We start from the raw sequence: 21,885 nt of genomic DNA, 5'->3' as shown, positions 1-21,885 counted from the left end.
GTCCCCCCGCAGCGAGCGGCGAGGAGGCGCCGCGGGCCCGTCCTGAGCGGCGGCCCGGGCAGCCACCTTTGCCCTCGCACCACAAAAAAACCCTAAAACAAAACAAGCTACCAAAAAAGGGGCAGGAACCGCGGCCGGGTCGGGCCGCGCCGCCATGGCCGCGAACAACGCGGCCCGCGGCGCTGCCTGGGGGCGGGGCACGGCGCCGCCCACCATTTTGGGGGTCGCGCTGAGGCGGCTCCCCCCTGGCAGAGGCGGCCGGGCCCCCCCCCGCGGGTGGGTTGGACCGGGCCGGGCGGCCCCGCCGGGCCTGGCGGCGGCTCCCAAGCTGGCCCGGGCGGGGAGGAGCGAGAGGAGGAGCCGGCGCGGCCTGTGCGACAAAGCCCCGTGCGCAGAGCGCGGTRACCAGGAAGCAGAACCGCGCCGGGGCGGGCGGCGGGCGGACCCCACCTGCGCCCCGCTGCCGCCCCCGCGGGCGGGCGGGAGGGAGGGAGGCGAGCGCTGCCCCCTTCGTTCCCTTCCTTTCCCTTCCCCTCCCCCGGAGCGAGGCGGGCGGGAGCCGGCGGGCGGCCGCGCCGCTAAGCCGCTTAGGGCCGCGGCGGGCATGAGCCTCCCCGGCGGGGCGGCTGCCGCTGCGGGCTGCGCGCTGCGGCGCGGGGGCTGAGGCAGCGGGGCCGCCGCTCCGTCCCCGCGGAGGAGGAGGAGAAGGAGGAGAAGCCCCGCTCCGCCGAGGCGGCGGCGGCGGCGGGGGGAAGATGGGGAACTGCCTCAAGTCCCCCACCTCGGATGACATCTCGCTGCTGCACGAGTCGCAGTCGGACAGAGCCAGCTACGGCGATGGCACCGAGCCGGATCAGGAGCCGCCGCCGCCATATCAGGTAGCGGCGGGGGGCCCCGCTCGGGGCGGGAGGGAGGCCGAGGTGAGCCGAGGTGAGCGGCCCCGGCCCCATCTCCCTTCTGCCGGGAGCCAGCTTCGCGCACGTCCTCGGTGCTGCGCTTGGCAGCTACCTGAGCGCCGAGCCTCTCCCTTCCTCCCGGTGCGTCCCCTTGGGGAAGTTTCTTTGTTTCCTTCGGCCTCGCGAATTTGGGCCTTTCGGCAAGTGGGAAACGATTTTATTCATTTATTTACTTATTTTGACGACGCGGGGGCGACTTTAAATTGAGGCGCAAGCCCGTAGGTGACGGGCACAAAGCGAGGCACCGACCCGAACTGAAGCCAGAGGAGAGAGCTGATTATTTTTTTTAATTTCATTTATTTTTCACTTTTATTTTTTTCCACCCGGCCCTCCGCCTTCATTTGGAGGCGGTCGTGGATTCGGAGCGATTGCGGAGGTCCCCAAGCGTTGGCCCGAGAGGGGAGACGCGGCTCGTGCCGCCTCCTTTGTTGTCCCCGGCGGTGACATCACTGTCTGGGGTCGCTCCTCGCTCCCGCAGGCACCGCGCCGGCCTTTGTCTCCTTGTGCTGTTCCAGCCTCTGCTTTGCTCTCTTGTTTTAGCCGTAACCTCCTCAGAAAGTAACTTTTCTAATGCGGTAGATCCTATTTCCTTCGGCTGCGTGGGATACCAGAAAGGAAACGTTTTCCCATTGTTTTTTTCTGTCTCTGAAAGAATGTGTTAATTTACCTCTTATGACTAATCAGGAAGGTTTAAAAAAAAAAATGTTGGGTGTTTTCTTTATAATTTTCTTCACAGCAGAGGATAACATTGATATAGGATTGCGATGCTGTTAATATCGGAAAAGAACTTGTTTTTGACCTCTGTTCGGTGACGACCGCAGAAAGAAGGAAGCTGAACTTGTGGTTGCACTTGTCCGCTCCTTTTCGTCTCCATCCCCGTATATAGAAACGTATATTGCTTTAAACAAACCGTCTAAAGTAGATGACTGTACAGCAATAAAAAATGGAAAAAGTAGTCTAAGAAATAAGAGAATTTCAGTGGTACAACTGCACATTTTAATCAAGTTTCAAAAATACTGTACTATCTGAAAGAATAGAATATGTTCCAGAGAAATCTATAAAAATGGCAGGTTGACACACAAATCCTGTAAGGAGACTTGAGAGCTCTTTATTTTCTAGGATGGGAGTCATTCAGTAGTTGCAGAACTGGCATATAATTATCAAAATTGCAGGAAGTATTTAGCTGGGTAGACTTGTAATCTACAAATGCTTTTACAAGTTCCAGAATTACAGCTCTGATAGGAATTTTCTTAAGCATTTAAGAGAAGCTACATATGTAGCAGTCATTGGTGATGCAGTGAAACAACAGTGGTATTTCTTGGCAGTGTGTAGCTGTTTGTTTTGCATGCATGCAAAAGATTAATATTAGAATAAATTTCCCCTTGTGAGGAATTTTTCCTGAATTCTGAGTTATGTCTGTTTAACTCCAATGAATAGAAAGTACTTCATGTCAGATGAAGTTTTTCTTTTTAAAGGATTAGTTATTCTAAGCTAAGCCTAAATCATCCCTCCTGTTTAGGAATGCATCACATTTTTTGTTAAATAAATGTATGAAGTTTGGCTGTGCTATTTGTTGCATATTTATCTGTGATTTCTAATAAGGCTTGTGGAGGGTTGTTTTTCCCTTGGAAACAACCTGTAGGAGTCATGAATCAAGTGTACGCGCTCTGCAGGCCTTCTTGGGTTGATTTCAGTGGTGGATAAGTTGTCTTCCTCAGCGTCTAGGACTCTTCTTATTTTTTCAGATTAAAAACTTCCTGGAAATAAGTGAGGATGATTGACTGATAAAACAGTAGACTGCAAAATAAATGAACTTATAGATGTCTGTTATTGAGTAAGTGTGTTCATACTAAAACCTCCCTTGCTTGAATAAAGCTGTGTAGCATTCGGTGATGCGCGCATAAGAGTTTGGCTGTCTTGAATGGCATTGGCTGCCCTGAAACCTCATATACTGATCTTCGCAATTCTTAAATCTTAGGGCTGGGGAGGACAAACCCCGTTCTCTTTAATGTGGCATTTTGTGTAAATCTGCCTCGTATAGGCAAAATTCAAAGCTACGCTTCCCACAGCTGTTGAGCCACGATGCTTTGTGTTAAGAAGTCAACACTACCTACAGTATTGTACAGTATTTCACACACTTTGAGGTCAAGGGAAATATGCTACGTTTAAGGGATTTATAATTTTGAATTGTTTTGGGTAGGCCAAACTCTAAAGTTGAAGAGTCCTTTATGCTCCGTTATGATAGCAATAGGTAACTATGCTACTTCAGCTTTCAGGTGACAATGTGATTTCAGTGTTACAAATGGGAATTTAGGTGTTTTATCCTTGTGTGTGATAATTGCTTCTTTCAGTGTTTTAACCAGAATTAGAATATATATGGGAATATATAAGCCTGAGGAAGGAAAGCAAGGAAAAGGCTAAAAAAGAGTTTGGAAACTTGCTTGTGGCAACTAGCAGCCTGCACAAGAAACTATGCAATACTGATAGTTTAAAATCTAGCTCCTGAAGCTTGAACCATAAAATGGACATATTTTAGAAGTCAATAAAATCTCTTACGTTTGCTTCTTTGGATTTGCAGCAATGATGTGCCGACTTTCTGAATCGATCTTGGAAGGTGTGCAAACTGAGGGGAGGAAGCTTGTTTGGTAAAGACGCATTTCCGTGCATCTGCCTTCGCAAGTCTTTAAAAATTGCTAGTCCTGCATGTTAGTCCCTTACTCATGCCCGGTTTACTTTCTGTTTCCAGTCTCTCTTTTCCCCCACCCTCACTTTTAAATTTTTTTACAGTCCAGGCCTTCGCAGTAGAAGAAATCAGTAAAATTGTTCCTGATACATATATCTCCCCCTGTCTTTTTCTTTCTTTCTTTTTTTTTTTTCCCCATTGTTGTAGACAGGGACTTGTATGTCTCCTGTAACTAATTTTATTTTGGTGTTTAATTTTTTTTTCTTTCTTCTTCTGATACTTTTGTCCATGGCCATAGTTTTTATTTAGCTAATTACTTTTAACTGCAAAATGCACCTCCAATGTTCCTTTCGGAATTGCATGTTGAATTATTTTAATCAGTGCTCTGAGTGCTATTGAACCTGCTCTATTTCCAAAAGTTAGACTGAAAATTGGATTGGCAGTATGGACACACCACGTAATGGAGAGATACAACTTCTGTTCAGAAGCTGTGCCTATACCTATTTGTCTGATACCAGTTTCTGTGGCAATAGGGGTTGTATGTTACAGCAGAAAGGCTTCAGAGAAAGCATCTTTCCAAACAGGGATCTGAATAAATGAGAAAGTGGTCCATTGGAGCATCATCCATTCTCTAGTGCATCAAGTTTAAGGGCTAACATGGGAAATGATTAAAAGACAAAAGTAAAAGGGGGGTGGGGAGAAGTGATTTCAAGCGAGGACCAATGTTTTCCTAGAGACACTGATTTTCAGTGCCTCCATTTTAGAACCTGAAACTGTTTGTCTAAGCACTGAGCAAACACAACTCCCTTCCTAACTAGTGAATCTGTGATGAGGAAAGAGTTAGCTTTGGTTTTGTTTTTTCTCAAGTCCTCAAAATTGAGTATGCTTTCAAGTTTATTTTTCTTTTCTGTGTATGACTTCTTCGCCATCTGTTGGCAATATGCCTTCTGCTGCTTTTCCAGACAAGTTGACTGCTTTTTCCAGTTTTTCTCTTGCTTCTAGTAGTTCTTCTGAAAGACTTTATTTTGCAGAACAGATGTGCCAGTTTTTTAATCCTTGTCTTGTATTACTGTTCTTAAATAGTTCCTTAATAGTTGCAGAAAATAATTTCTCAGTTTATTAAATTTTGGAATTTTATACAGTAAACTACCCAATACTTAGGAAGAAAAGATGTAAAAAGTACAACTGTGGTCAAAATACACTGGAATCTCTATTTTATAAAAAGATGCAAACTACTTGCTAAATTAATAAGCTGAAAGCACAAGAAGTAAGTGACGGTCCTTGGTATTCATGCTGAATGCTTGGAAGTATGTTTGAAATTGTGGTATGGATTATAGGCTAATAAGATATTTTACCCCTTTAACTAAGCGGCTCCAAAGCTAGCTGTGGCACTCTGTACCAGCCTCTACATAAAATATTTCAGTGGACCTAGTGTCTTTTTTTATTTGGAGGGATCCATTTAAAACCTTCAGACCTGGAAACTCCTCCGAGTAGACTGCAGGCCTGTGAGATGAGACGAGGGAGATCACACGGGCGAGCTTAAGCCAACGCTGTGCTCCCATGATCTTGAAGAAGCTGTTGGGGACAGCAAGTTTTGAAAGCACAATTTAGGATGTCTCATGGCCTCTCTTAAATTGAGGCTGCCGTAATAGCCTCCTTGGGCCTCCTCTGTTAATTGAGCATCGCTAGTACATGGCGTACGCTCGCCCTGATCCCTCTGTCCTGTCGCGCCTGCTTCCGTCTGCCCTCAGCTCAGGGAGCCGGCGCAGCGCTCGTGCCTGGCTGCGCCCTCGTTGCCCCAGGGGTTCCTCTCGCTGGATCCTCGGAGCCCAATGTGGTAGGTGTAGCCCTTGAGCGTTGCTTATCTGAGACACTGAAAAACTCAATTTAAACAGTCGGAAATTTTCTTGAAGCATTCTGCTACTTTTCTGTTTGAAACTTGTCATTGTGGATGCATATATTAAATTTATTTTGCTCAACAGAGCGACAAAGCTGTTACTATACGCTCCTCACTACTTATGTCATGACTGGAGTAATACTGGTATTCTGATGTTGTCTTCTAAAAGGCGTGGTAATTAACATCATTAAAAATTGCATACCAAAATAATTCTGGTATTGGAGTTGCACTCACTTATAGAAATATCTATAGAGAAATCTGTTGGGCTGTGAATGAGATGGTTTTTCACCGGTGACTGCATGCATCGTTTGAGAACGAACGCTGCAGTCCTGCAGGGTGTTGGAGGTGGCACCGAGTGGCTGTGCAAAGCCAAGGCTGTTCGTATGCGTTGGAGCAGCATAAGAGGAGGAAAGATGTGATGGGAAAATATTACATACAGAAAGCTAGCCATCATTTTATTTAAAAAAAAAAAAGGCAAACCAACTAGTAGTTTTATGTAAGAGAAGGGAGTATATTAAAAACTGCACGTGCAGGCCTTTTCTCTCCTTGTCCTCCAGGCCTTGCTGATGTGCATGAATTACAGTTGCATTTGTGGACCTGAACTGAAGTGCTGTTTCAGTGCACAGTTCCTTATTCGGGGGGGAAACTTGAAAGGCATGCAAAGGAGAGTGTCTCCCTGTTCGGATGTCGCGAGCCTGGTGCGTTCGGGCAATATCGACACGGGTGGAGATCAGCCTCAGTGAGAAGAGAAGGTGACAGAGGAGCTGAAGTTTAGCATTTGTGGCATAGATGAGAAATGGCAGAGTAAGCCAGTGTTGTTTTGTGTTTACTTCTTCTCAAGAATATGATTGCTTAAGCTACCTTATATAAGTTGTTTTCAAAAATGAACAAGTGCTGTAATAACATCCTCTAATAATATCTCTAACTGTGAAAGACCAAGTGCTACATGATAAAGTCACTCCTGATAAATTGTTAGGATACAATTTAGACAGCTGTATTTAGAAAGTATGCAAGTCCTCCGTGTCTTGTGTACATACAGGCATGCATATATATGAACATAAATGGTGCTGTTATAGTAAATTCTTTGTGTGTGCAGAGGGTTATTAAACTGACATTTTTGTGGTTTAATATCTATATAGGGATATAGATTTTATTTATCCAGACAGTAGTAAAACGTGTATTACGAATTCATTATAAGAACACTCAAGGATATTTGGCTAGTGAACAATATGCCGTGACATTTCTTATTCCTGCCATGTCTGAAGAACTGAGAGAGCTGTCTGGAGAATTTGGTTGCTGCTAATCAATGCTAAACAGAACGTTTCCTGAGGGTGCTGAGTATGACTTCCTTTCTAGATAACAGCGATTAAAAACTGTGCACCTGTATTTCCTGTCTTAATGCGTACTGGTTTCAGCACAGGCCGCCAGGCTGACTGGTGCCCGCTTCCGTTTTGCTCGTGAAACGTCTGATTGGGGAGGAAGGGAATAGAAGAAGAGAAATGTATTAGGAAACCTGCGAATAAAGGATATCATATGGTATCACAAAGTTAGATAACTTTTTTGGCATAGTAATGTTGGAAAATATCCTTTTGTAAACTGGTTTTAAAGAATACTTTTGAATATTGTCTGAATATTGTAATTGTTTGCTATCTTAAATAGACTTTAACCCTGATTTAAATTGGTTATACATAAGAATTAGGCCTGATTAGAGCGAATGTGGTGTGTATGCGAAAGTTTGAGTTCTCTGTGTTAGATTCTTTCTATTATGAACATTAGAGCTGGTTTCTAGATTACTGATTGCTGATTCAACAACTGTGAAAGATCTGTCCCTGACCATGCTGGCCAGAAGGTTTTGCAACAGGAATTTTGAAAAGGAAGAGGAATGTGTATAATATTATTTGACAGAATACTGCTCCCTGTTTTGCATGCAATTCTGCAAGAAATGTCTAAGTTGGGTCAAGATACTATACAAGGTCCATTCCTGTGTGCTTGTGTCACTGTTCACCACCTTAATAAAAGGAAGGAGCAAGGTTTAATGAATGCTTCTGTAGGCCCTGTTAATGTTGCTAGTCAAACTCGTTGCAGAACGTAAGGTTGAGAAACTAAAAATAATGGTAGGTACTTGTGACAGACAGGTATCTTGTGATTTTTATGCTTGTCCTTACTATTTCCTCCTCATAGACATGTGCAGAAATATATTTTGAAGAGTTAATGGTCTGTGGAACAGGCTGAGGCAAATCAGCTGTTGCTTTTCAATGAACTAATGAAACAGTTCCTAAGAGACTGAAGAATTATAAAAGGAGCAGGTTTTTAGGTGCGTCATGGCTGAATTAGAATAAAACCTCTTTGGGGGAGGAAGCCGGAGAGTCACCGTTCTGTGGCTCTGCAAAAAGCAAAGCAGGCTTCAGGCGGGTTTTAGACTGCCAGAAAAATTTGCCCGGACGTCAGAGTCTCAGACGTGGAAGATGTCTCCTGCTTCCTGAAGGTAGGATATGGCTTCGTAGAGGATCCAGGGTCTCTTACCATTCTGCCAGTCCTTGGGAGGCAGCTGCTGCAGGTTGCCGTAGGCAGAACGCAGCGGCTACCTGTCCCAACACAGCTAGCGTCGATGCTGGCTGTTCTTGCTGGCTATAACTGGCTGTGGGCTTCAGAAAAGTTGCTTAATTAGGGCTTGATTAGCCCTAGTGCAAGCTATGGTGGTTTTTAGTTCGGTCTTCAGTTTAGTTTATAACTTTTGACAAATCACTTAACTGTGCTTTGGTTTCCTCATCTGTAAAAAGAGGAGCAATAAAGCTTATCTTTACTGCAGACATGCTTAGTAATTTAATTCGTGTTTGTAAAGTGTTCTGTGATAATTTGATTTTAATGAAATAATATTCTTCTGTTATAAAATGAATCTCTGCAGGAATTTATGACAAATCTGCTGCTGTAGACGGGGAGCTTTATCGTAAGAATCTGTTTAAGACAATAGACAATAGTCTCCTAAAATCTGTCTGGAATCTGATAATTTTGTATTTATTTGGCAGCCTGCGTTCAAGATGCCGGATTAGTAGGAAAAAAAGAGGCTGTGGAGATGCAGTAAGAAATCCTTCCTAATCAGGATAATGAGTCTTCATTATCATGGGAGATGCTAGGAATCTTTCAGGCAAGCCAGTCAAAACAATCCTGCCCTCCCCAAAATGTAGGGCCACCTGGTTTTCAGGAAGCCTTTATGTTTCCTGTGTTTACCACCAGTTCAGTTAGGTGCTCAGCAGACATTCCTGGCTGTACTTCTGGGCTTAGGTTACAGAAGCACGGAAAATAAACCAGTTTTATATTTTGAAAAGATAATGGTCTGTGGAATGGACTAAAGCAAATCAACCATGACTCTTCTCTGAACTAATGAAACAATTTCTAGGAGACCAAAATGTTACAGAGAGTGGTTGTTTTATTTACCAGTCCTCCGCAGGAATCTCTGTAGGCCACTCTGTTTCTCGACAACGAAGAAGAAAGTTGCAATGCCGGGGCACAAAAGCTGCTCGGCCGCAAGCCCTGAGCAGTGACATGGACAAACAACAGATGCGTGCAGCAACTGGAGGAGAAGATAAAAGCGCCTTCCTTTCAGCCACGGTTGCGTCAGCCAAATCACAACCAGCTGGGTTGTTACACTGGACGTTTCTGCTGATCCATCAGAATGCTTACGSCCGCTCTCCGCTTTGCACACATGCAYGCGCACATGAAATCGTGTCAAAGGCGAGTCTGATTCTGAGAGTTCTCATCCCRTCTCTGTTTTTAGCCACCGGTTTAGTCYAGGAATGATGTAGACCTGAAATGCCTGGGGGAGGACTGAAACTGTGGGAGGAACGAGAGAAACTGTGACTCAGGAAATTCAGTTCCTCCCTTAGCCCCAGCGTGCGGTGGTGAACGTGCAGACTTTTATCCCTGCAACGGTGGAACCTGTTTCCCTTGATCTTATTTTTTGGACGCTGAAGAGGCCGTTGTCTCCTCTCTCCTGCTTTTTTCCGCACTCGGAGCAATTTGTGTTTCTAGAGGCGTAGGTCAGGAACAGTCCTTGTATTTAGTTCACTGAACTCAAAGGCCAAATACCCATGCAGAGACAACCTCATCCCCAGTCARAGACAAATCTCAGCTGGCCAACAGTGCCGAGTTTTCCAGAACTTGGAATTGTAGTTAACCCATATGCCATTAGAGCTTGGACTGCTAATAAAAGTCTTGGAAGCATCAAGGAAATGCCTGTTTTATGACTAATAAAGTTTAATAAAGCCCCATGAGCATTCAGTGGTAAGAGAAATTATTCAGTGCTGTTTTGGACAAGAGCGAGGAATCGACTATCCTGCGGCCATCATTAAAACCACTGAATTTGCTCGATACTGTCAGGTTCCAATTTTTGTCATGTCAAAACTGATTGGAAAAAGAAAGGACAGACTARGGTATGACCCAGAAATAGCTATATATAAGATAGCCATATACTCTTGGACAGCAGTTCTGTAGATGCTCTAAGGTTTCCCTCTAGTCCTCACCACTATCGCTTTATATGGCTCTCCTGATGATTTGTGTACRCAATCTAGCCAGAAGGAAACAGAGCAATACTTATGTGAATAAATAAAGCCAGATAAGATGCATCTTGGTAGTTAAGGATACAAATCTCTCATGACTCAGTGTGCGAACGCTGTGGAATTGGACAAGGCTTGGTGCTTTTGCCCTTTCTCTTTTAGGGCTGCAGGAGACTTATCCAAGAGATCAAAGTGCATCAGATTCCATTATTCCAATATCTCCGGGACAGTATAATGCATGACTACTCTGGGAGTATGCCTCCGCATCTGACTTTTATTCATCATTGTAATTAAACCCAGGCACAGAGTTTGTTCTGTGCACTGAATGTTAATCACCGCATTTTATTAACGCGCTTGTTGAAATCTGTATTTCAGACATAGTAAAACTTTGCAGGATAGATTAAGACCAATATTTATTTTGCCTGAATTCATTTTCTTTAAAGTTCAGAAAGAGAAGTGATTGCTCTCAGCATTTGAGCAAAGAGGTGTACAATTTGCTTGACTACATGGGTACCAAACTGTTAAACTGGTTTGGTCTGTATGGTTGCTTAAGAGAAAGCTTTATGCAGTTGAAACTTCATTTAAAAAAGCTCAGACTGGGAAAGTAATGATCTAATTCAGATTTAGTTAAGACACTGGAATCAAGATCTTAACACTTGTAAACTCTAGTTTGTGCTCTACAGTAGTACTTGCTGAATTGCCATTGCCGGTTCCTGATTTTTTGCAGTAAAAAAAACCCCCACTGCATAAGTAGTGTTAGTCTAAGGTCTGTCTTGAGCCACGAAAACTCCTCTGGTGGAGGCATAGGCCTCCGGCTCGCGGCACCCCGGGGGCTGCAGTGGCCAAGCACCCGCCGACTGCTGGGTCAGGGCGCCTGGGTTTGCGCCTTTGCCCGAACCTGCGCGAGATGCTCGGTTGCTCGGCCGCCTTGCCTTTCACTGGAAGTGGTGCTGGGGCCGTTAATCCACTGGAATGGATTCGTGTGATAGCTGGATTGCTGCTTTTTGTGTGATGCCGCTTTTTAGAAAATCCTTCCAGCCAGCCATCTATAAGAACCAAAAATGAGACACAAAAATCATTTTTGTTTTTTGTTTTTTTTCTTATGTCTGAATTTAGACAAACCTGCTGGAATTTCTGAGAAGTTAAGCTGTATTTCTTTATTTGACTGTGTGAGTAAACTATTGAAAATAAGTTTAACAAAGAATGCCTGTTCCTTTTGTGTATATATAGAGGATTTATTGGTTTGTATGAGATGGAGTCAGCTGTGCAGAGAAACAGTGTTAAATGTCTAATTAGTTTTATTTTAAAAAAGTCAGAAGAATCTTTTAAAAAAGAAAAAAAAATAGCCACTTGCACACACAAAAATCTTTATGCTCCGAGTCATCTTTGTTTTCCTTTTTATAGGCTGTATTCTTTTGTTCAGTGAGTAACCTGCATTTTCACCTCCCAGAAGCAGCAAGATGGCCTAGTTTTAGAGCTTCCTGGGGAAAAGTTCTCTTCACCCTTCATATAGTTTCTCCTGAAGCATCTTTATGTTGTTAAAATTGTCACCTATTCTGAGCTGATAAACTAAGGAGAAAAGAGCTGTAGTTTTATGCTGGGATGGGAATGGAGGGTGTTTTATCTTTTTTTAGCCATTAAGAATTTCTTATGCGCATGCCGTTATCTAGATTCTGCTGTACTCCCGGCTGTAATATCAAGAAATGAGGCCTATTTCTTTCAGCTCAGTATCTTCTTAGTGTGCTGTGGCTGAATAACAACAAATTACCTCTTCATTAAAGAGTGCATCAGATCGAGTGTTCGTGCTGGCAGGAACTTCTGCAGTGGGCTGTGGCTGTGGACTTGGTGCCCTGAGGTCAATATGTGCGTCTCTTGAGTCACGTCACCGAGGCTTTTTCTTTCTTTTTAGGAGGTTCCTCTAATAACTGGTGCTGCAGTATTTTTATTGAAAAGCAAGAACTGGGAAAATGGTAGTAACAACTATATAACAGATGCTACCAAACAAGTTGTTCGTGTTGACGGATCAGACAAATGCTGTCATTTCGGAATAAACAGTCACAATACTGTAGTGGGAGAGAAGTTTGTCCATCCCTTTGTCAACATAAGAATAAAAAAAAATATATAAGGGCATTTGTCTGATTCAGTGCATCAGTAACTTGAGCTGTTTGGGCTTCTACAGTGTTTCTAGGAAGAGAGGGGTACTTTCCATGTCGCTAAAGAAAGTGCTCCTGTCTAAGGAAACCAAATACTCCCGTCTTGGGGCCTTTGCTGGGACTTTGCCAATTAAAGACATCGGTGCCCCTGTGTTAGTGTGTATACACCTCAAGCATGTACAGAAATTACAGTTTGTGTTCGTTTAAATTGATTTAATGCTGGATTCTGTTCTACCACTTAAAAATTATAGCTTTGACAGACTGTACTCAGGAGCGAATGCAACGGAGGCCAAAGAAAAGACTCTAGAGCTGACTCCATATTCCATAGAGCATGAGTCTGCAACCAAGCTAAAATACAGTGCGTTGTGATCCGCCTTCCATGCCTCCTTAGTTCTGACTTCAGGAACTCCAATCTAAGTATTTGCTACCGCCAGAATGGATTGTTTCACTTTTTCTTCCTATTTTCCGTTTCCAGCCACGTGCTCCACCATCTCTTCACACCAGCTTTGGTTCTCATCTGATGCCTCAGAGAGTCAGTTTGTACCATTAAGGTGTCTGAAATGGGCTCTCGCTCTCTCTTTCTCTCTCTTCTTTTCCTCCTGTCCACTTAGTGAACTGAACTGCTTCGTGGTGGGGCAGGTGAGCTGGTGCGGACAGGCGTCAGAGCACGTTGTGGGAGCATGGGAGAAGGAAGAGGAGGAAACTACCTCTTTGGAAGCACTGAACCGTTAGAAGAGCTGATTGGATTTAGCTGTGCTCTTTGCAATCTCTATATTCCATTTTAACTTTGACATCTCTAGAAAAGTCTAGCGATGCCAGATATTAGACATGTGCTGTTGTCACAAAGCATTACGGGATTTTTGGCTTCTCCATGTTGTGGTTAAGAATATACYTGGACTTAACTACATACCAGAGCATGCACAGAATTAATGCTTGATATTTGGGTGATAAATGCGTTTGGGAATGGTCTGCATAAGAAATGCAATCTAAACTTGCTATTTTGGACATCAGTGGGGCAGTGATTGCAATTCAAGGGATCAGGCCATTTCAGGACAAATCTCCAATATAGACAAAGCCTCAATTTCATTCTGTTTTTTCAATAGTGATCTTACTGGAAAAAAGAAAGAAAAAAGGATCCCCCCAAAACATAATGAAAGAATATAAATCTGTCTACTACAACTGTCATTAAAGAAGCTTCAGTGCTTTTCCTCCCTTTTTTTTGCTAAGGAAATTCATTAATGTTACCTAACGGTTCATAAGCATATGCGGTAAGTAGAGGAATTGGTGAAGGCTTTCCCAGCCCGTTCACRTTGTGCAGCAGACTGTGATATCCCTAGGGACAGAGCTGATTACAGCAACACCATTCATTTGCACCATGGGGTGCTGCCGTGCCTCTATCCTCGCCCAGGCCTTCCAGTTACTGCTCTGTGGATGGTTTCCAAAGTCTGAATATAGCTTGGCCAGCCTTGTCAGTACTGCTAAAAGTTTGATTACCTTTGTCCATATGTATGTGAGTGCTGCCAGGGTGTGTGGCTTTTCATAAAGTAACCTCCTTGATGTCTAAAACGTTCAGCTTTTGCTGTCGCATAGTTTCCTAATTCTAAACTAGGCACCTTAATTTAGCCACACAATTTAATATGTTATGACTCTTTATTCTAGTTTGGTGTTTCTCAGGAGAGTCCACTGGTTTCCTGTTGAAGCCGGTCTTAGTTAATGCAAATGGAGGGATGAAATCCTGTTTCAAGAAACGAACTTGAGAAGGAAGGAAATCTTGCCGCTTTCTCATGCGTCTGCTTACGCGGTGTTACCAGCTCGTGTAAGTTTGACAGTAAAGCTGCTCTCTTACACGGACCAAACCTCCTTGCTCAGTATCTTTCTGTTTAGTTTTTCTGAGTTCATAACTAGTAACACTGAACATGGGCAGTAAATACCATCTTTATGGCTTTTGGGGATCTCGTGAGCTAAGTTGGGTCAGGCTTAATTTTTGGCTTAGACCTGCAAAAAAAGCCCCAAAGCTGCCGGCGCTCGGGTCGCCGCGTCAGTGAGGGGCGCGCTGCCTTGTCGGTCACCGCTAGGCAATCCGCTCGGCATATCGCTAGGGCCGGGCAGCACTGCGACGCTGTAGACACTGTTTTCTGAATGAGACCGCTCGCTGCCACCAAGATTTCCGTGCTTTATTTCACAAAACGTGCTGGCCAGGTTTCAGTCTGAATACAGTAACACATTGCAGCCAGGCAGAATATAACTATTTAAATCAGACCAGTAGCGATTACCCTTTCTCCCTTAAAAAGACTTAGGTAGCACAACCAAACTAAAAATAAGATTTTTTTTTTTTTTTTAATTCTAGCTGCAGAATGATTACCATGTTCCAGCAGTACAGTGGCTGCATATCARTGTAGACTATAATAATCCCCCATAGACTTTTTCATTGAAGACCTTAGGTTTTGCTTGCCACAGGCCAAATCCTCGCCTGTGGTGCAGCTGCCTAGTGCTACTCAAGCAACATTATCGGGTTTGCAAAACTGGAGATTTCCTTATGCGGTAAAATTTCTAGCTAGCGTACAGGCAGCAGAATAAGCTTTATAAAGGTCTCTTCTCAGCCCTGCCGTTGCTCTTACTTCTACGCACGAGGCGTGCTGCAGGGAAAGGGGGTTTGGCCAGAAACCTGTGTGCTTCAGCCGTAGGTGTTTTGCGCCAGCGGGCTACTGAGAACCAGCAGCGATTAAACCAGGTTACGTCTAGGATTGCGCTGTCTTTCTGCCACAGGGAGGAGCGGAGGTGTAATGACTTTCATGTCCTTTCGAACGCCAGGCTTGTACAATGCTGAGCATGAATGTATCAAAAGCATAAAAAGCATGTAGGCCTTTACATTTTGTATGACAGCTGAAATAYAAACATAATCCTTTAAAAATACCTTTATATTACTTTTTATGGCAGAGAAGTCATTAATGAGTTTCRATATAAAATATTACATTATAGAACCAATAAAGGAGAATAATTGGAGTAGATGTAATGAGAAATTGTAAGAACTGAGTGATGAACAAAACATAGTAATTGTCATAAACCAGACTGACTGTGCACTGCAAGTCCATGCCTGGAACTAGGTCCTAAAATCTCTTCCTCAGCAGTTGTCCTGAACTGTGAATCCGTATATTTCCAGAATTGTTAATGCAAAAAAGTTTTGTCCAAGAACTTTGTTTTTCTTTTAAAGCAGTTTTTGTTAGTGTCTTAAACTTCAGGTGGACTCGCTGGTGACAGTGTCTGCAGACATTTACAGTAGCTTCAAAATGTGGCTCAGTTTTAATGAACGTCACCTTCTGTATTTTAGTTAAATGAGCTTTGAGTTAAATATGACAGGTGTTATTGCTAGGGGTTTTTTTCCTGCTTCATAGATGATATTAATTTAGGTAACAGCCACGTTCAGTACAGTATTTGAAATTGTGTGTAGCGAGCGTATGAGCATCTTCTGGACTGTTTCCTGGTGTCTGTGAACAAGGGAATGTGCACATTGGTGAAGGTGATGGTTACACATGTGTTCAATGAAGGTATTTTCTGCAGATAGTATATAATTTTTCACCAGAAGTTGATCAAGTTCTGCCCTTACTGCTCATAACAGGGATCTCTTTAGATTATCAGAGAACTAAGGCTCAATAAGCTTTTTTACGTTTCTAGGTTATGGCCAGCTTACATCTGTTATTCTTGTACCAAACAGATCTTCAGTTATTTTTCCTTTTCTGATGTTTACTCTCCTGATTTATTTAGAGATCAATCCTATACCCSTTTCAGCCTTTGTTTGTCTAGGCTAACGCTTCTATTTTTATTTTGTTTGTTAGTGGAGAAAAAATTCAAGAAACTTGATTTTCCTGAAAAACAAAGTCTTATCCATAGTCAGTGAAGCTTAATAAATAAATAAAAATTAAAGCAAAGCATATTTTAAGTGATTGAGGAATCACTGACTGACTGCTCAGCATCTTGCAGCATTAAGGCCTGGTGAATTTTGCCATGATGACTGATAATGGAAGTCACAAATAATATTTACTTTAAATCTGCAGAACATGCAGCAGAGAGAGGTCAGGAGGCAAGCACTCTTCCATAAGCTAGTTGTCCTTATCCCCTCTTATTTGAGTAAACGATGCAGTAATATGCTGAAGACCTAATCAGGAACACAGTGTTACATGAACTGATACGGAGTAAACAAAATCAGTACTAGGTCTGTAAGTTATTTTAAGGCTATTTTCTATACAAAGTGTTGGCTGAGCAAAGAAATTTTCCTCARTCTGATACACCGGTCTGAAATTGCTCCACAGGGTAACCCAGGACAAAGCAATGCTTAGCCTTTTTCTGCCCCCCTCCAAGGAAACCTTGGCAGCTGACCATCTCCCAAAGTGACCATTTTATTTCTGCTTCTAGTGTCTGATCCAGAACAACAGATGAAAGAAAGAAGAAGGTTTGCTGCTGTGATTTCTGTTCTGCTCTTCACTGCAGGGGAAACCTGCCTATATGAAAGGAGGTATCCCAAATAAAGACAAGAATTTAGACTGATGTTATTTATAACCYTGTCTGTTTGGTTTAGAGGTTACTTGGCAAATCTTTTAATGCACCTTTGCTGCCTTCACTTAACTGTACCACCGTGGTGCGGATGGAGGTGAACGTTTTTGTGGAGCTTCTGAGGCTTGGAGGAGAGGCACTAAATGCARTGCCCTTCCTAGCCGGCTTTCTGGCCTCTGAGTCGTTATAATCTGGTGCAGCTGAATCTGTCCAGCTGTTCTCGGAGATGCATTTAACAGAGCTGGCCTTCCAGGAGCCAAACAGCAAGCTTTTGAGGAGATCAAGGTTGCCACCTCATTTGGTATGTATGTTCTTGTTGCATTTAAATGCACAAGGAAAAAATTACAGCCACAGACTTCTCCCTCTTTAGTGTCAAAAATTCAATAAGCCCAACACCAGTAGGAGTGATTGATGTTCAAACACAGGCTCCCAGCAAAGCTTTTAGGCCCAGCTTTGAATTAAGCAAGCAGTGGTTGTGCAAGTTCTGTGATAATGTCGAAAGGGATTTGTGGCTGGAAGTGTTTCAAGAACGCATTACTGACAGGGTTCAGCCTAGCAAATGAGCTTTAAAAAAAGCTATAAAGATTAACTAAAATATTTCTGTAGTAATTGACTGATGATATTTCTGCTTATAAAGAGTTAGTATCCCRGCAAGAAGTTTCCCCTTCCTTTTCTCCTTCTCTTTAAGCCTCATCTACAAGGGAAAAATATCTAGCATTATCATTACCTCTGTAGTTTTGCCATTGTGACTCCCAATGTAAACAAGAATATTCTGGACTAAATGTCATAARCTAAACCTTAAAAAACAAACAAACAACCCCCCCCCCAGGGTTTTCTTGATAACTATTTTGCTGTGGCTGTGTGTCTTTTTCTGACACCRTAACATGCTGAATACCTCCATATTTACTATCTCGGAGCTTTCCATCTGTGGCTTAATGTTATTGCATTACAGTATTTCATCTTGACTGAGGTTTRTTTGTGTTTGTATAAACTGGCAAAATTTATTGTAGTGACAGTGTGGATTGTAGCAGGACATGGTTATTCTGTCCCAAACCTTAAGACTAGTATAAAATATTTCTTTACATCTTTGTAATGCCTCAAAGAGTGCCAGTAACATAACGTCATTAGGCTTTTGCTTCTGATTCTGAGTGGCATCAAAAGCAACGTATGCCTCACCTGCATTAGAGCTGCCCTCGGAGGCAGCACCCGAGTGGCTGCCTCGTACGCCTTTGTGCAGATCGGAGTGTTTGACAGTCCACAGGTAAGTCTTGGGAAATCAGTGCTTTCAACCTTAAGTTTCCCTTTTTATTTTACTTTTGTGGTTGCAGTTAAGAATTAAAGCAAACTGCATCATATTTAGCACCATATTAGGTATTCTGGGTTTCCGGTACACTGTCACATAACATGAAAAATCCCTCGTTGCATATGTATGAGCTCAGGCAGTGTTGGATATCTTCAAGTTTTGCAGCTGTTCGCATACGGGTATTTCGGGCTAAAACAGTCCTTTGTCTTCAAACCATTCAGTCCATATGCAGAAAAATGACCTCTCTGTATTCCTCTTAAACAGTTTTCTATTCTTCTGAGATTCTGTAGCAGTACAAGTCCCAGTGCAGGGAAGTACTTAAGTGCATGCTTAAGTCCCACTGAAGTCGATGGGCCCCGAGCACGCGCTCCACTGAATTGGGGCCGCGGCTGCTAGTGGCGCCCCCGTGAGCGCGCCTGGGCTCTGCGAGGACTGCGATGGATTATTTTCAAGGAATCTGTTACAAATGCTTGCTGAATCGAAGGCAGCCTCGTGCCATTGCTCCCTGTGGACGCGGCGGTGCAGCACGAGCTGCTCCTCTCCGGAGGAGCCTGGTCTAGACGCCAGCCGCAGCCCCCGTTCGCCTTCTCCCTTGCGCTGGTAGCGTTTGGACCTAGTTCAGCTCTCTGTTAAAACTGTCTACTCCGAAAGTGCCTTTGCTGAAACGAACAGAATTATTTTTGGTGTAAAACTAGCACAGGCAAGATCGAAAGGAGAGTGTTTCAAGAAATAACACTGCCTTAAAATATTGATTGGACTGGCAGTTGTTTATGCAGTTAGCGATGGGCATCGTACTGCGTTCATCTGACATAGCTTGTGCCGATGGCACCGGCGACTGAACGTGTTTCACACAACTGGAAAATGATCACGTGCTTTGGGGTGACAGATTTAAAGAAAAGAAAACAAAACCAGATGTTCACTTAGACACTGAACTGTCTCCATGCACTTAAAACTTTAAAATAAACAAGAAAAATACATTCTGGGAATATTTCACTCACATAACCAATTCCTGCGAGAGCTATGTATGAATTTTCTACCTGTTCTTGGCACAAGGCCTTTCACATGGTAGAAGCGGTTTGACAGTTGAATGAGATCACGCTTGGATTCGTGCCCTGGAAGCTGAAAATGCGGAGTCACTGCTTGTGAGGACAAGCCTCGGCTGGAAAAAATAGAAACATTGCCCTTGTGTGCACTGCTAATATTGCATTGAAAAGTAGAACTTTATAGTGCTTTAATGTGCCGTAATATTTATCTAATCATTCCTTGCTTTTAGATACAGCACTGCTTTTTTTCTTTTTTTTTAAACGCATTTAGCAATAATTGTTATCACGTGGGACATTCCTTTAAGATTAAGAAATGACCATCCGAGATGAGCTGATGGCCTGAAACGGTGCCTGTGGCTATTTGCTCCTGTTGCTCATTAATTCAGAAAAATATTTGAAATAATTGGTGCTATTATTCAATGATACTAAACAAATAGCTGAATCACCTTTTTTTGTGTGTGTTAATGCTCACAAAAGTGGGACATGGAAGTGAATACGTGCCTGTGAGAGGTGACCGTATCCTCACATCCGATGCTCTGGGCTGGGCCTGGGAATYGCTGGTAAATGCAGCCTAGCAGTCCGGGGGGCTGTCAGTGCTACCTGATTTGAGCCCTGTTAACATTRAAGTTTATAGAGCGCACCAACTTCAAAGGAAAAGGCAGAAGAAATCGCAGTTGCCCCATTGATTGCCTGGCGCGGAGCCGAGACCAGGCAGACGGTAGGATGGTCGTAGCAAAGCCAGCGACACGCCGGGCAGCTGCTCGCAGAGATTTTTACTGCATTTAGGAGGCCTAATCTATGGCAGGTGTATTGAGGATGCTTCACATGTCTGTGAAGCTTCACATATCTGTGGCTTTCTGACAGGGTAATGCAGAAACATGCTTAAAAAAGCTATGGTTAAGCAGTTGCAAAACCCAAGGTTGAAAATATCCTTTCATCAGCCTCAGGAAGCTGCTGGCTGCCTCTGCACGATCCCGGCCCCTGCTGCGTTGCCTAGGTTAAGCTTTTGAGTCATGTACGTTGGTCATAGTGGATGCCCRTCGGCTTTGTGTTAAAAATTCAGATGCAATTAAGAAGATAAAAAGGTCTGGATCTGGCTGTAGCATCAAACTGCCAAGGTGTGGCAGCTTCCTGCTTGAGCAAGATTTTTAATTCAAGATGGTTTTGTTAGAAAGGTAATTAAAGTATTTGAAATGAGTACAAAGTTATGATCAAGTAGGCTTAACTGTAACACAGATTGTTGAGTTTTGGAGCAAATCCCGCTGTTGTGGGTTACTTCTGCAACTGCCACGTTCTCAAAGCAGGTGCCACGTACCCGCCATCTCTCTGCTTTAGGCAGTTTGTCTTGCTTTCTGGTTACACAGCCCCCAGTCATCACCTGACTTGTCTGTCTCCTGAAGCTTTCCTGTAGTGCGATGTGGACTGTTTTCCCTTTCTTCCCCCCGCCAAGTCACTTACCCTTAGTAGAGCAGTCTGTTTTCTCTCCTTTCTCCTTGGTTGTGCAGAAGTTTGCACCGTTTGTCAAGGTCCTACCATCTTAAATTGTGATCTGTCTGTCAAGTTTTGCCAAAATTGCGCTCTCCTAAGTTGCCTCTTCTGTTTTTTTTCAGGAGGGCCCTGCACGTCTATAGAAATAACACTTTGTCCCCTTTCAGACCTCTTTTTGATGCTTGCTTCTAACTGGGTGGCCACAGGAGAGTATTTTATATCACTGCATAGGGTAATACCCCAGTCGGCGTTATCGACGGATAATCAGCAGCCGCTGTTGATCTGCCTGTTTTCGTTATCTGTGTTGCTTCTTATCTCAGGCTAAATTGACACATCCCAGAAGGCCTTACGCAAGGGCGACGTTCCGGTTTCAGCTCTGACTGTCGGTGTCTATTTAAGTCCTGTTTTAGCAGCTTGGCGTATTAGGACTTGAATTTGATACTACATTTTGGATGCACGTTGAAACTTGTTCCAGGCAAGGCCATTAAATTGCCCTCTGCGTAGCCCACGAAGGATGCTCACGTGTTGTTGGAGGAACGTTGGAGGAGCCGCCCGGGTGGTTGTGCGGTATTCTTGATTTTTGTCCTCTGTGGCTCTTGCAAGCTCACAGTATGAGAACAGGAGGTAAGACTGTTGKTTTTTTTCCAGCCAATTACTGGAAAAAGGATGGAGACTTTCTTTAAGAAGGCTTGCTCCTTCAAACAGAGGGGCCAGCCGTCCCTGCGCGAGGAGCACCAAAGGGAGAGTGGGAACAGGGGGGATTCTGCTGAACAGCACTTGGGCTCATCAAAAGGAGCAGAAACGGGGACAGTATGGATGGAGGAAAGTTCCTTGCTGAGGTCAGAAAGAAATATATTTATTTATGAGCAAAGCCATATACTTAGGCCAGTAGTTCAGACCAGTATTCAAGATGAAATACTTGACAAAATAACACCATACGCTGCTCCTAGAGATGAGATCATTCTGCACTTGATTTCACTGATCTTTTGATATCCTGCTCGCTGTTTACTTTTCCTAAAATGCACTCCTAGTTCTGTATATGAATCTCTGTAATGTCTTTTCTGCTATACGTTATTAGCTCAAACCAGGGCTTTTATTACAGTTAAATATACACATTGTGTATTTACATGTGTAAGTGCAGCCTGTATTTATACATCACCAGTTCTCACCAGGTCCGTTACTTGCGCCTTTAGCTTATGTCCATCTTCATGTTCGCTCGCTAGTTTGGCCTTTTGTCTGCAGCCTTTCCCCTTCCTACCTA

The 21,885-nt window shown here is 43.5% G+C and overlaps 1 protein-coding gene across 1 annotated transcript in view; it reads left to right on the top strand.

The window, feature by feature from the left end:
* Window positions 1–540: 540 nt before the first annotated feature.
* The window catches only part of RNF11 (ring finger protein 11), a 32,905-nt gene continuing 11,560 nt past the window's right edge, over window positions 541–21,885 (top strand). The window contains exon 1 of the mRNA XM_026086885.1: window positions 541–878. Within this exon, the coding sequence (XP_025942670.1) occupies window positions 756–878 (123 nt within the window). The 5' untranslated portion in view covers window positions 541–755. The remainder of the gene's footprint in view (window positions 879–21,885) is intronic.

The sequence above is a fragment of the Apteryx rowi genome, unplaced genomic scaffold (genome assembly GCF_003343035.1).
Source record: "Apteryx rowi isolate R43461 unplaced genomic scaffold, aptRow1 scaffold_7, whole genome shotgun sequence".
NCBI lineage: Eukaryota > Metazoa > Chordata > Aves > Apterygiformes > Apterygidae > Apteryx > Apteryx rowi.
The sequence above is the reverse complement of the archived record's forward strand: the minus strand, read 5'-3'. Positions and strand labels throughout refer to the sequence as shown.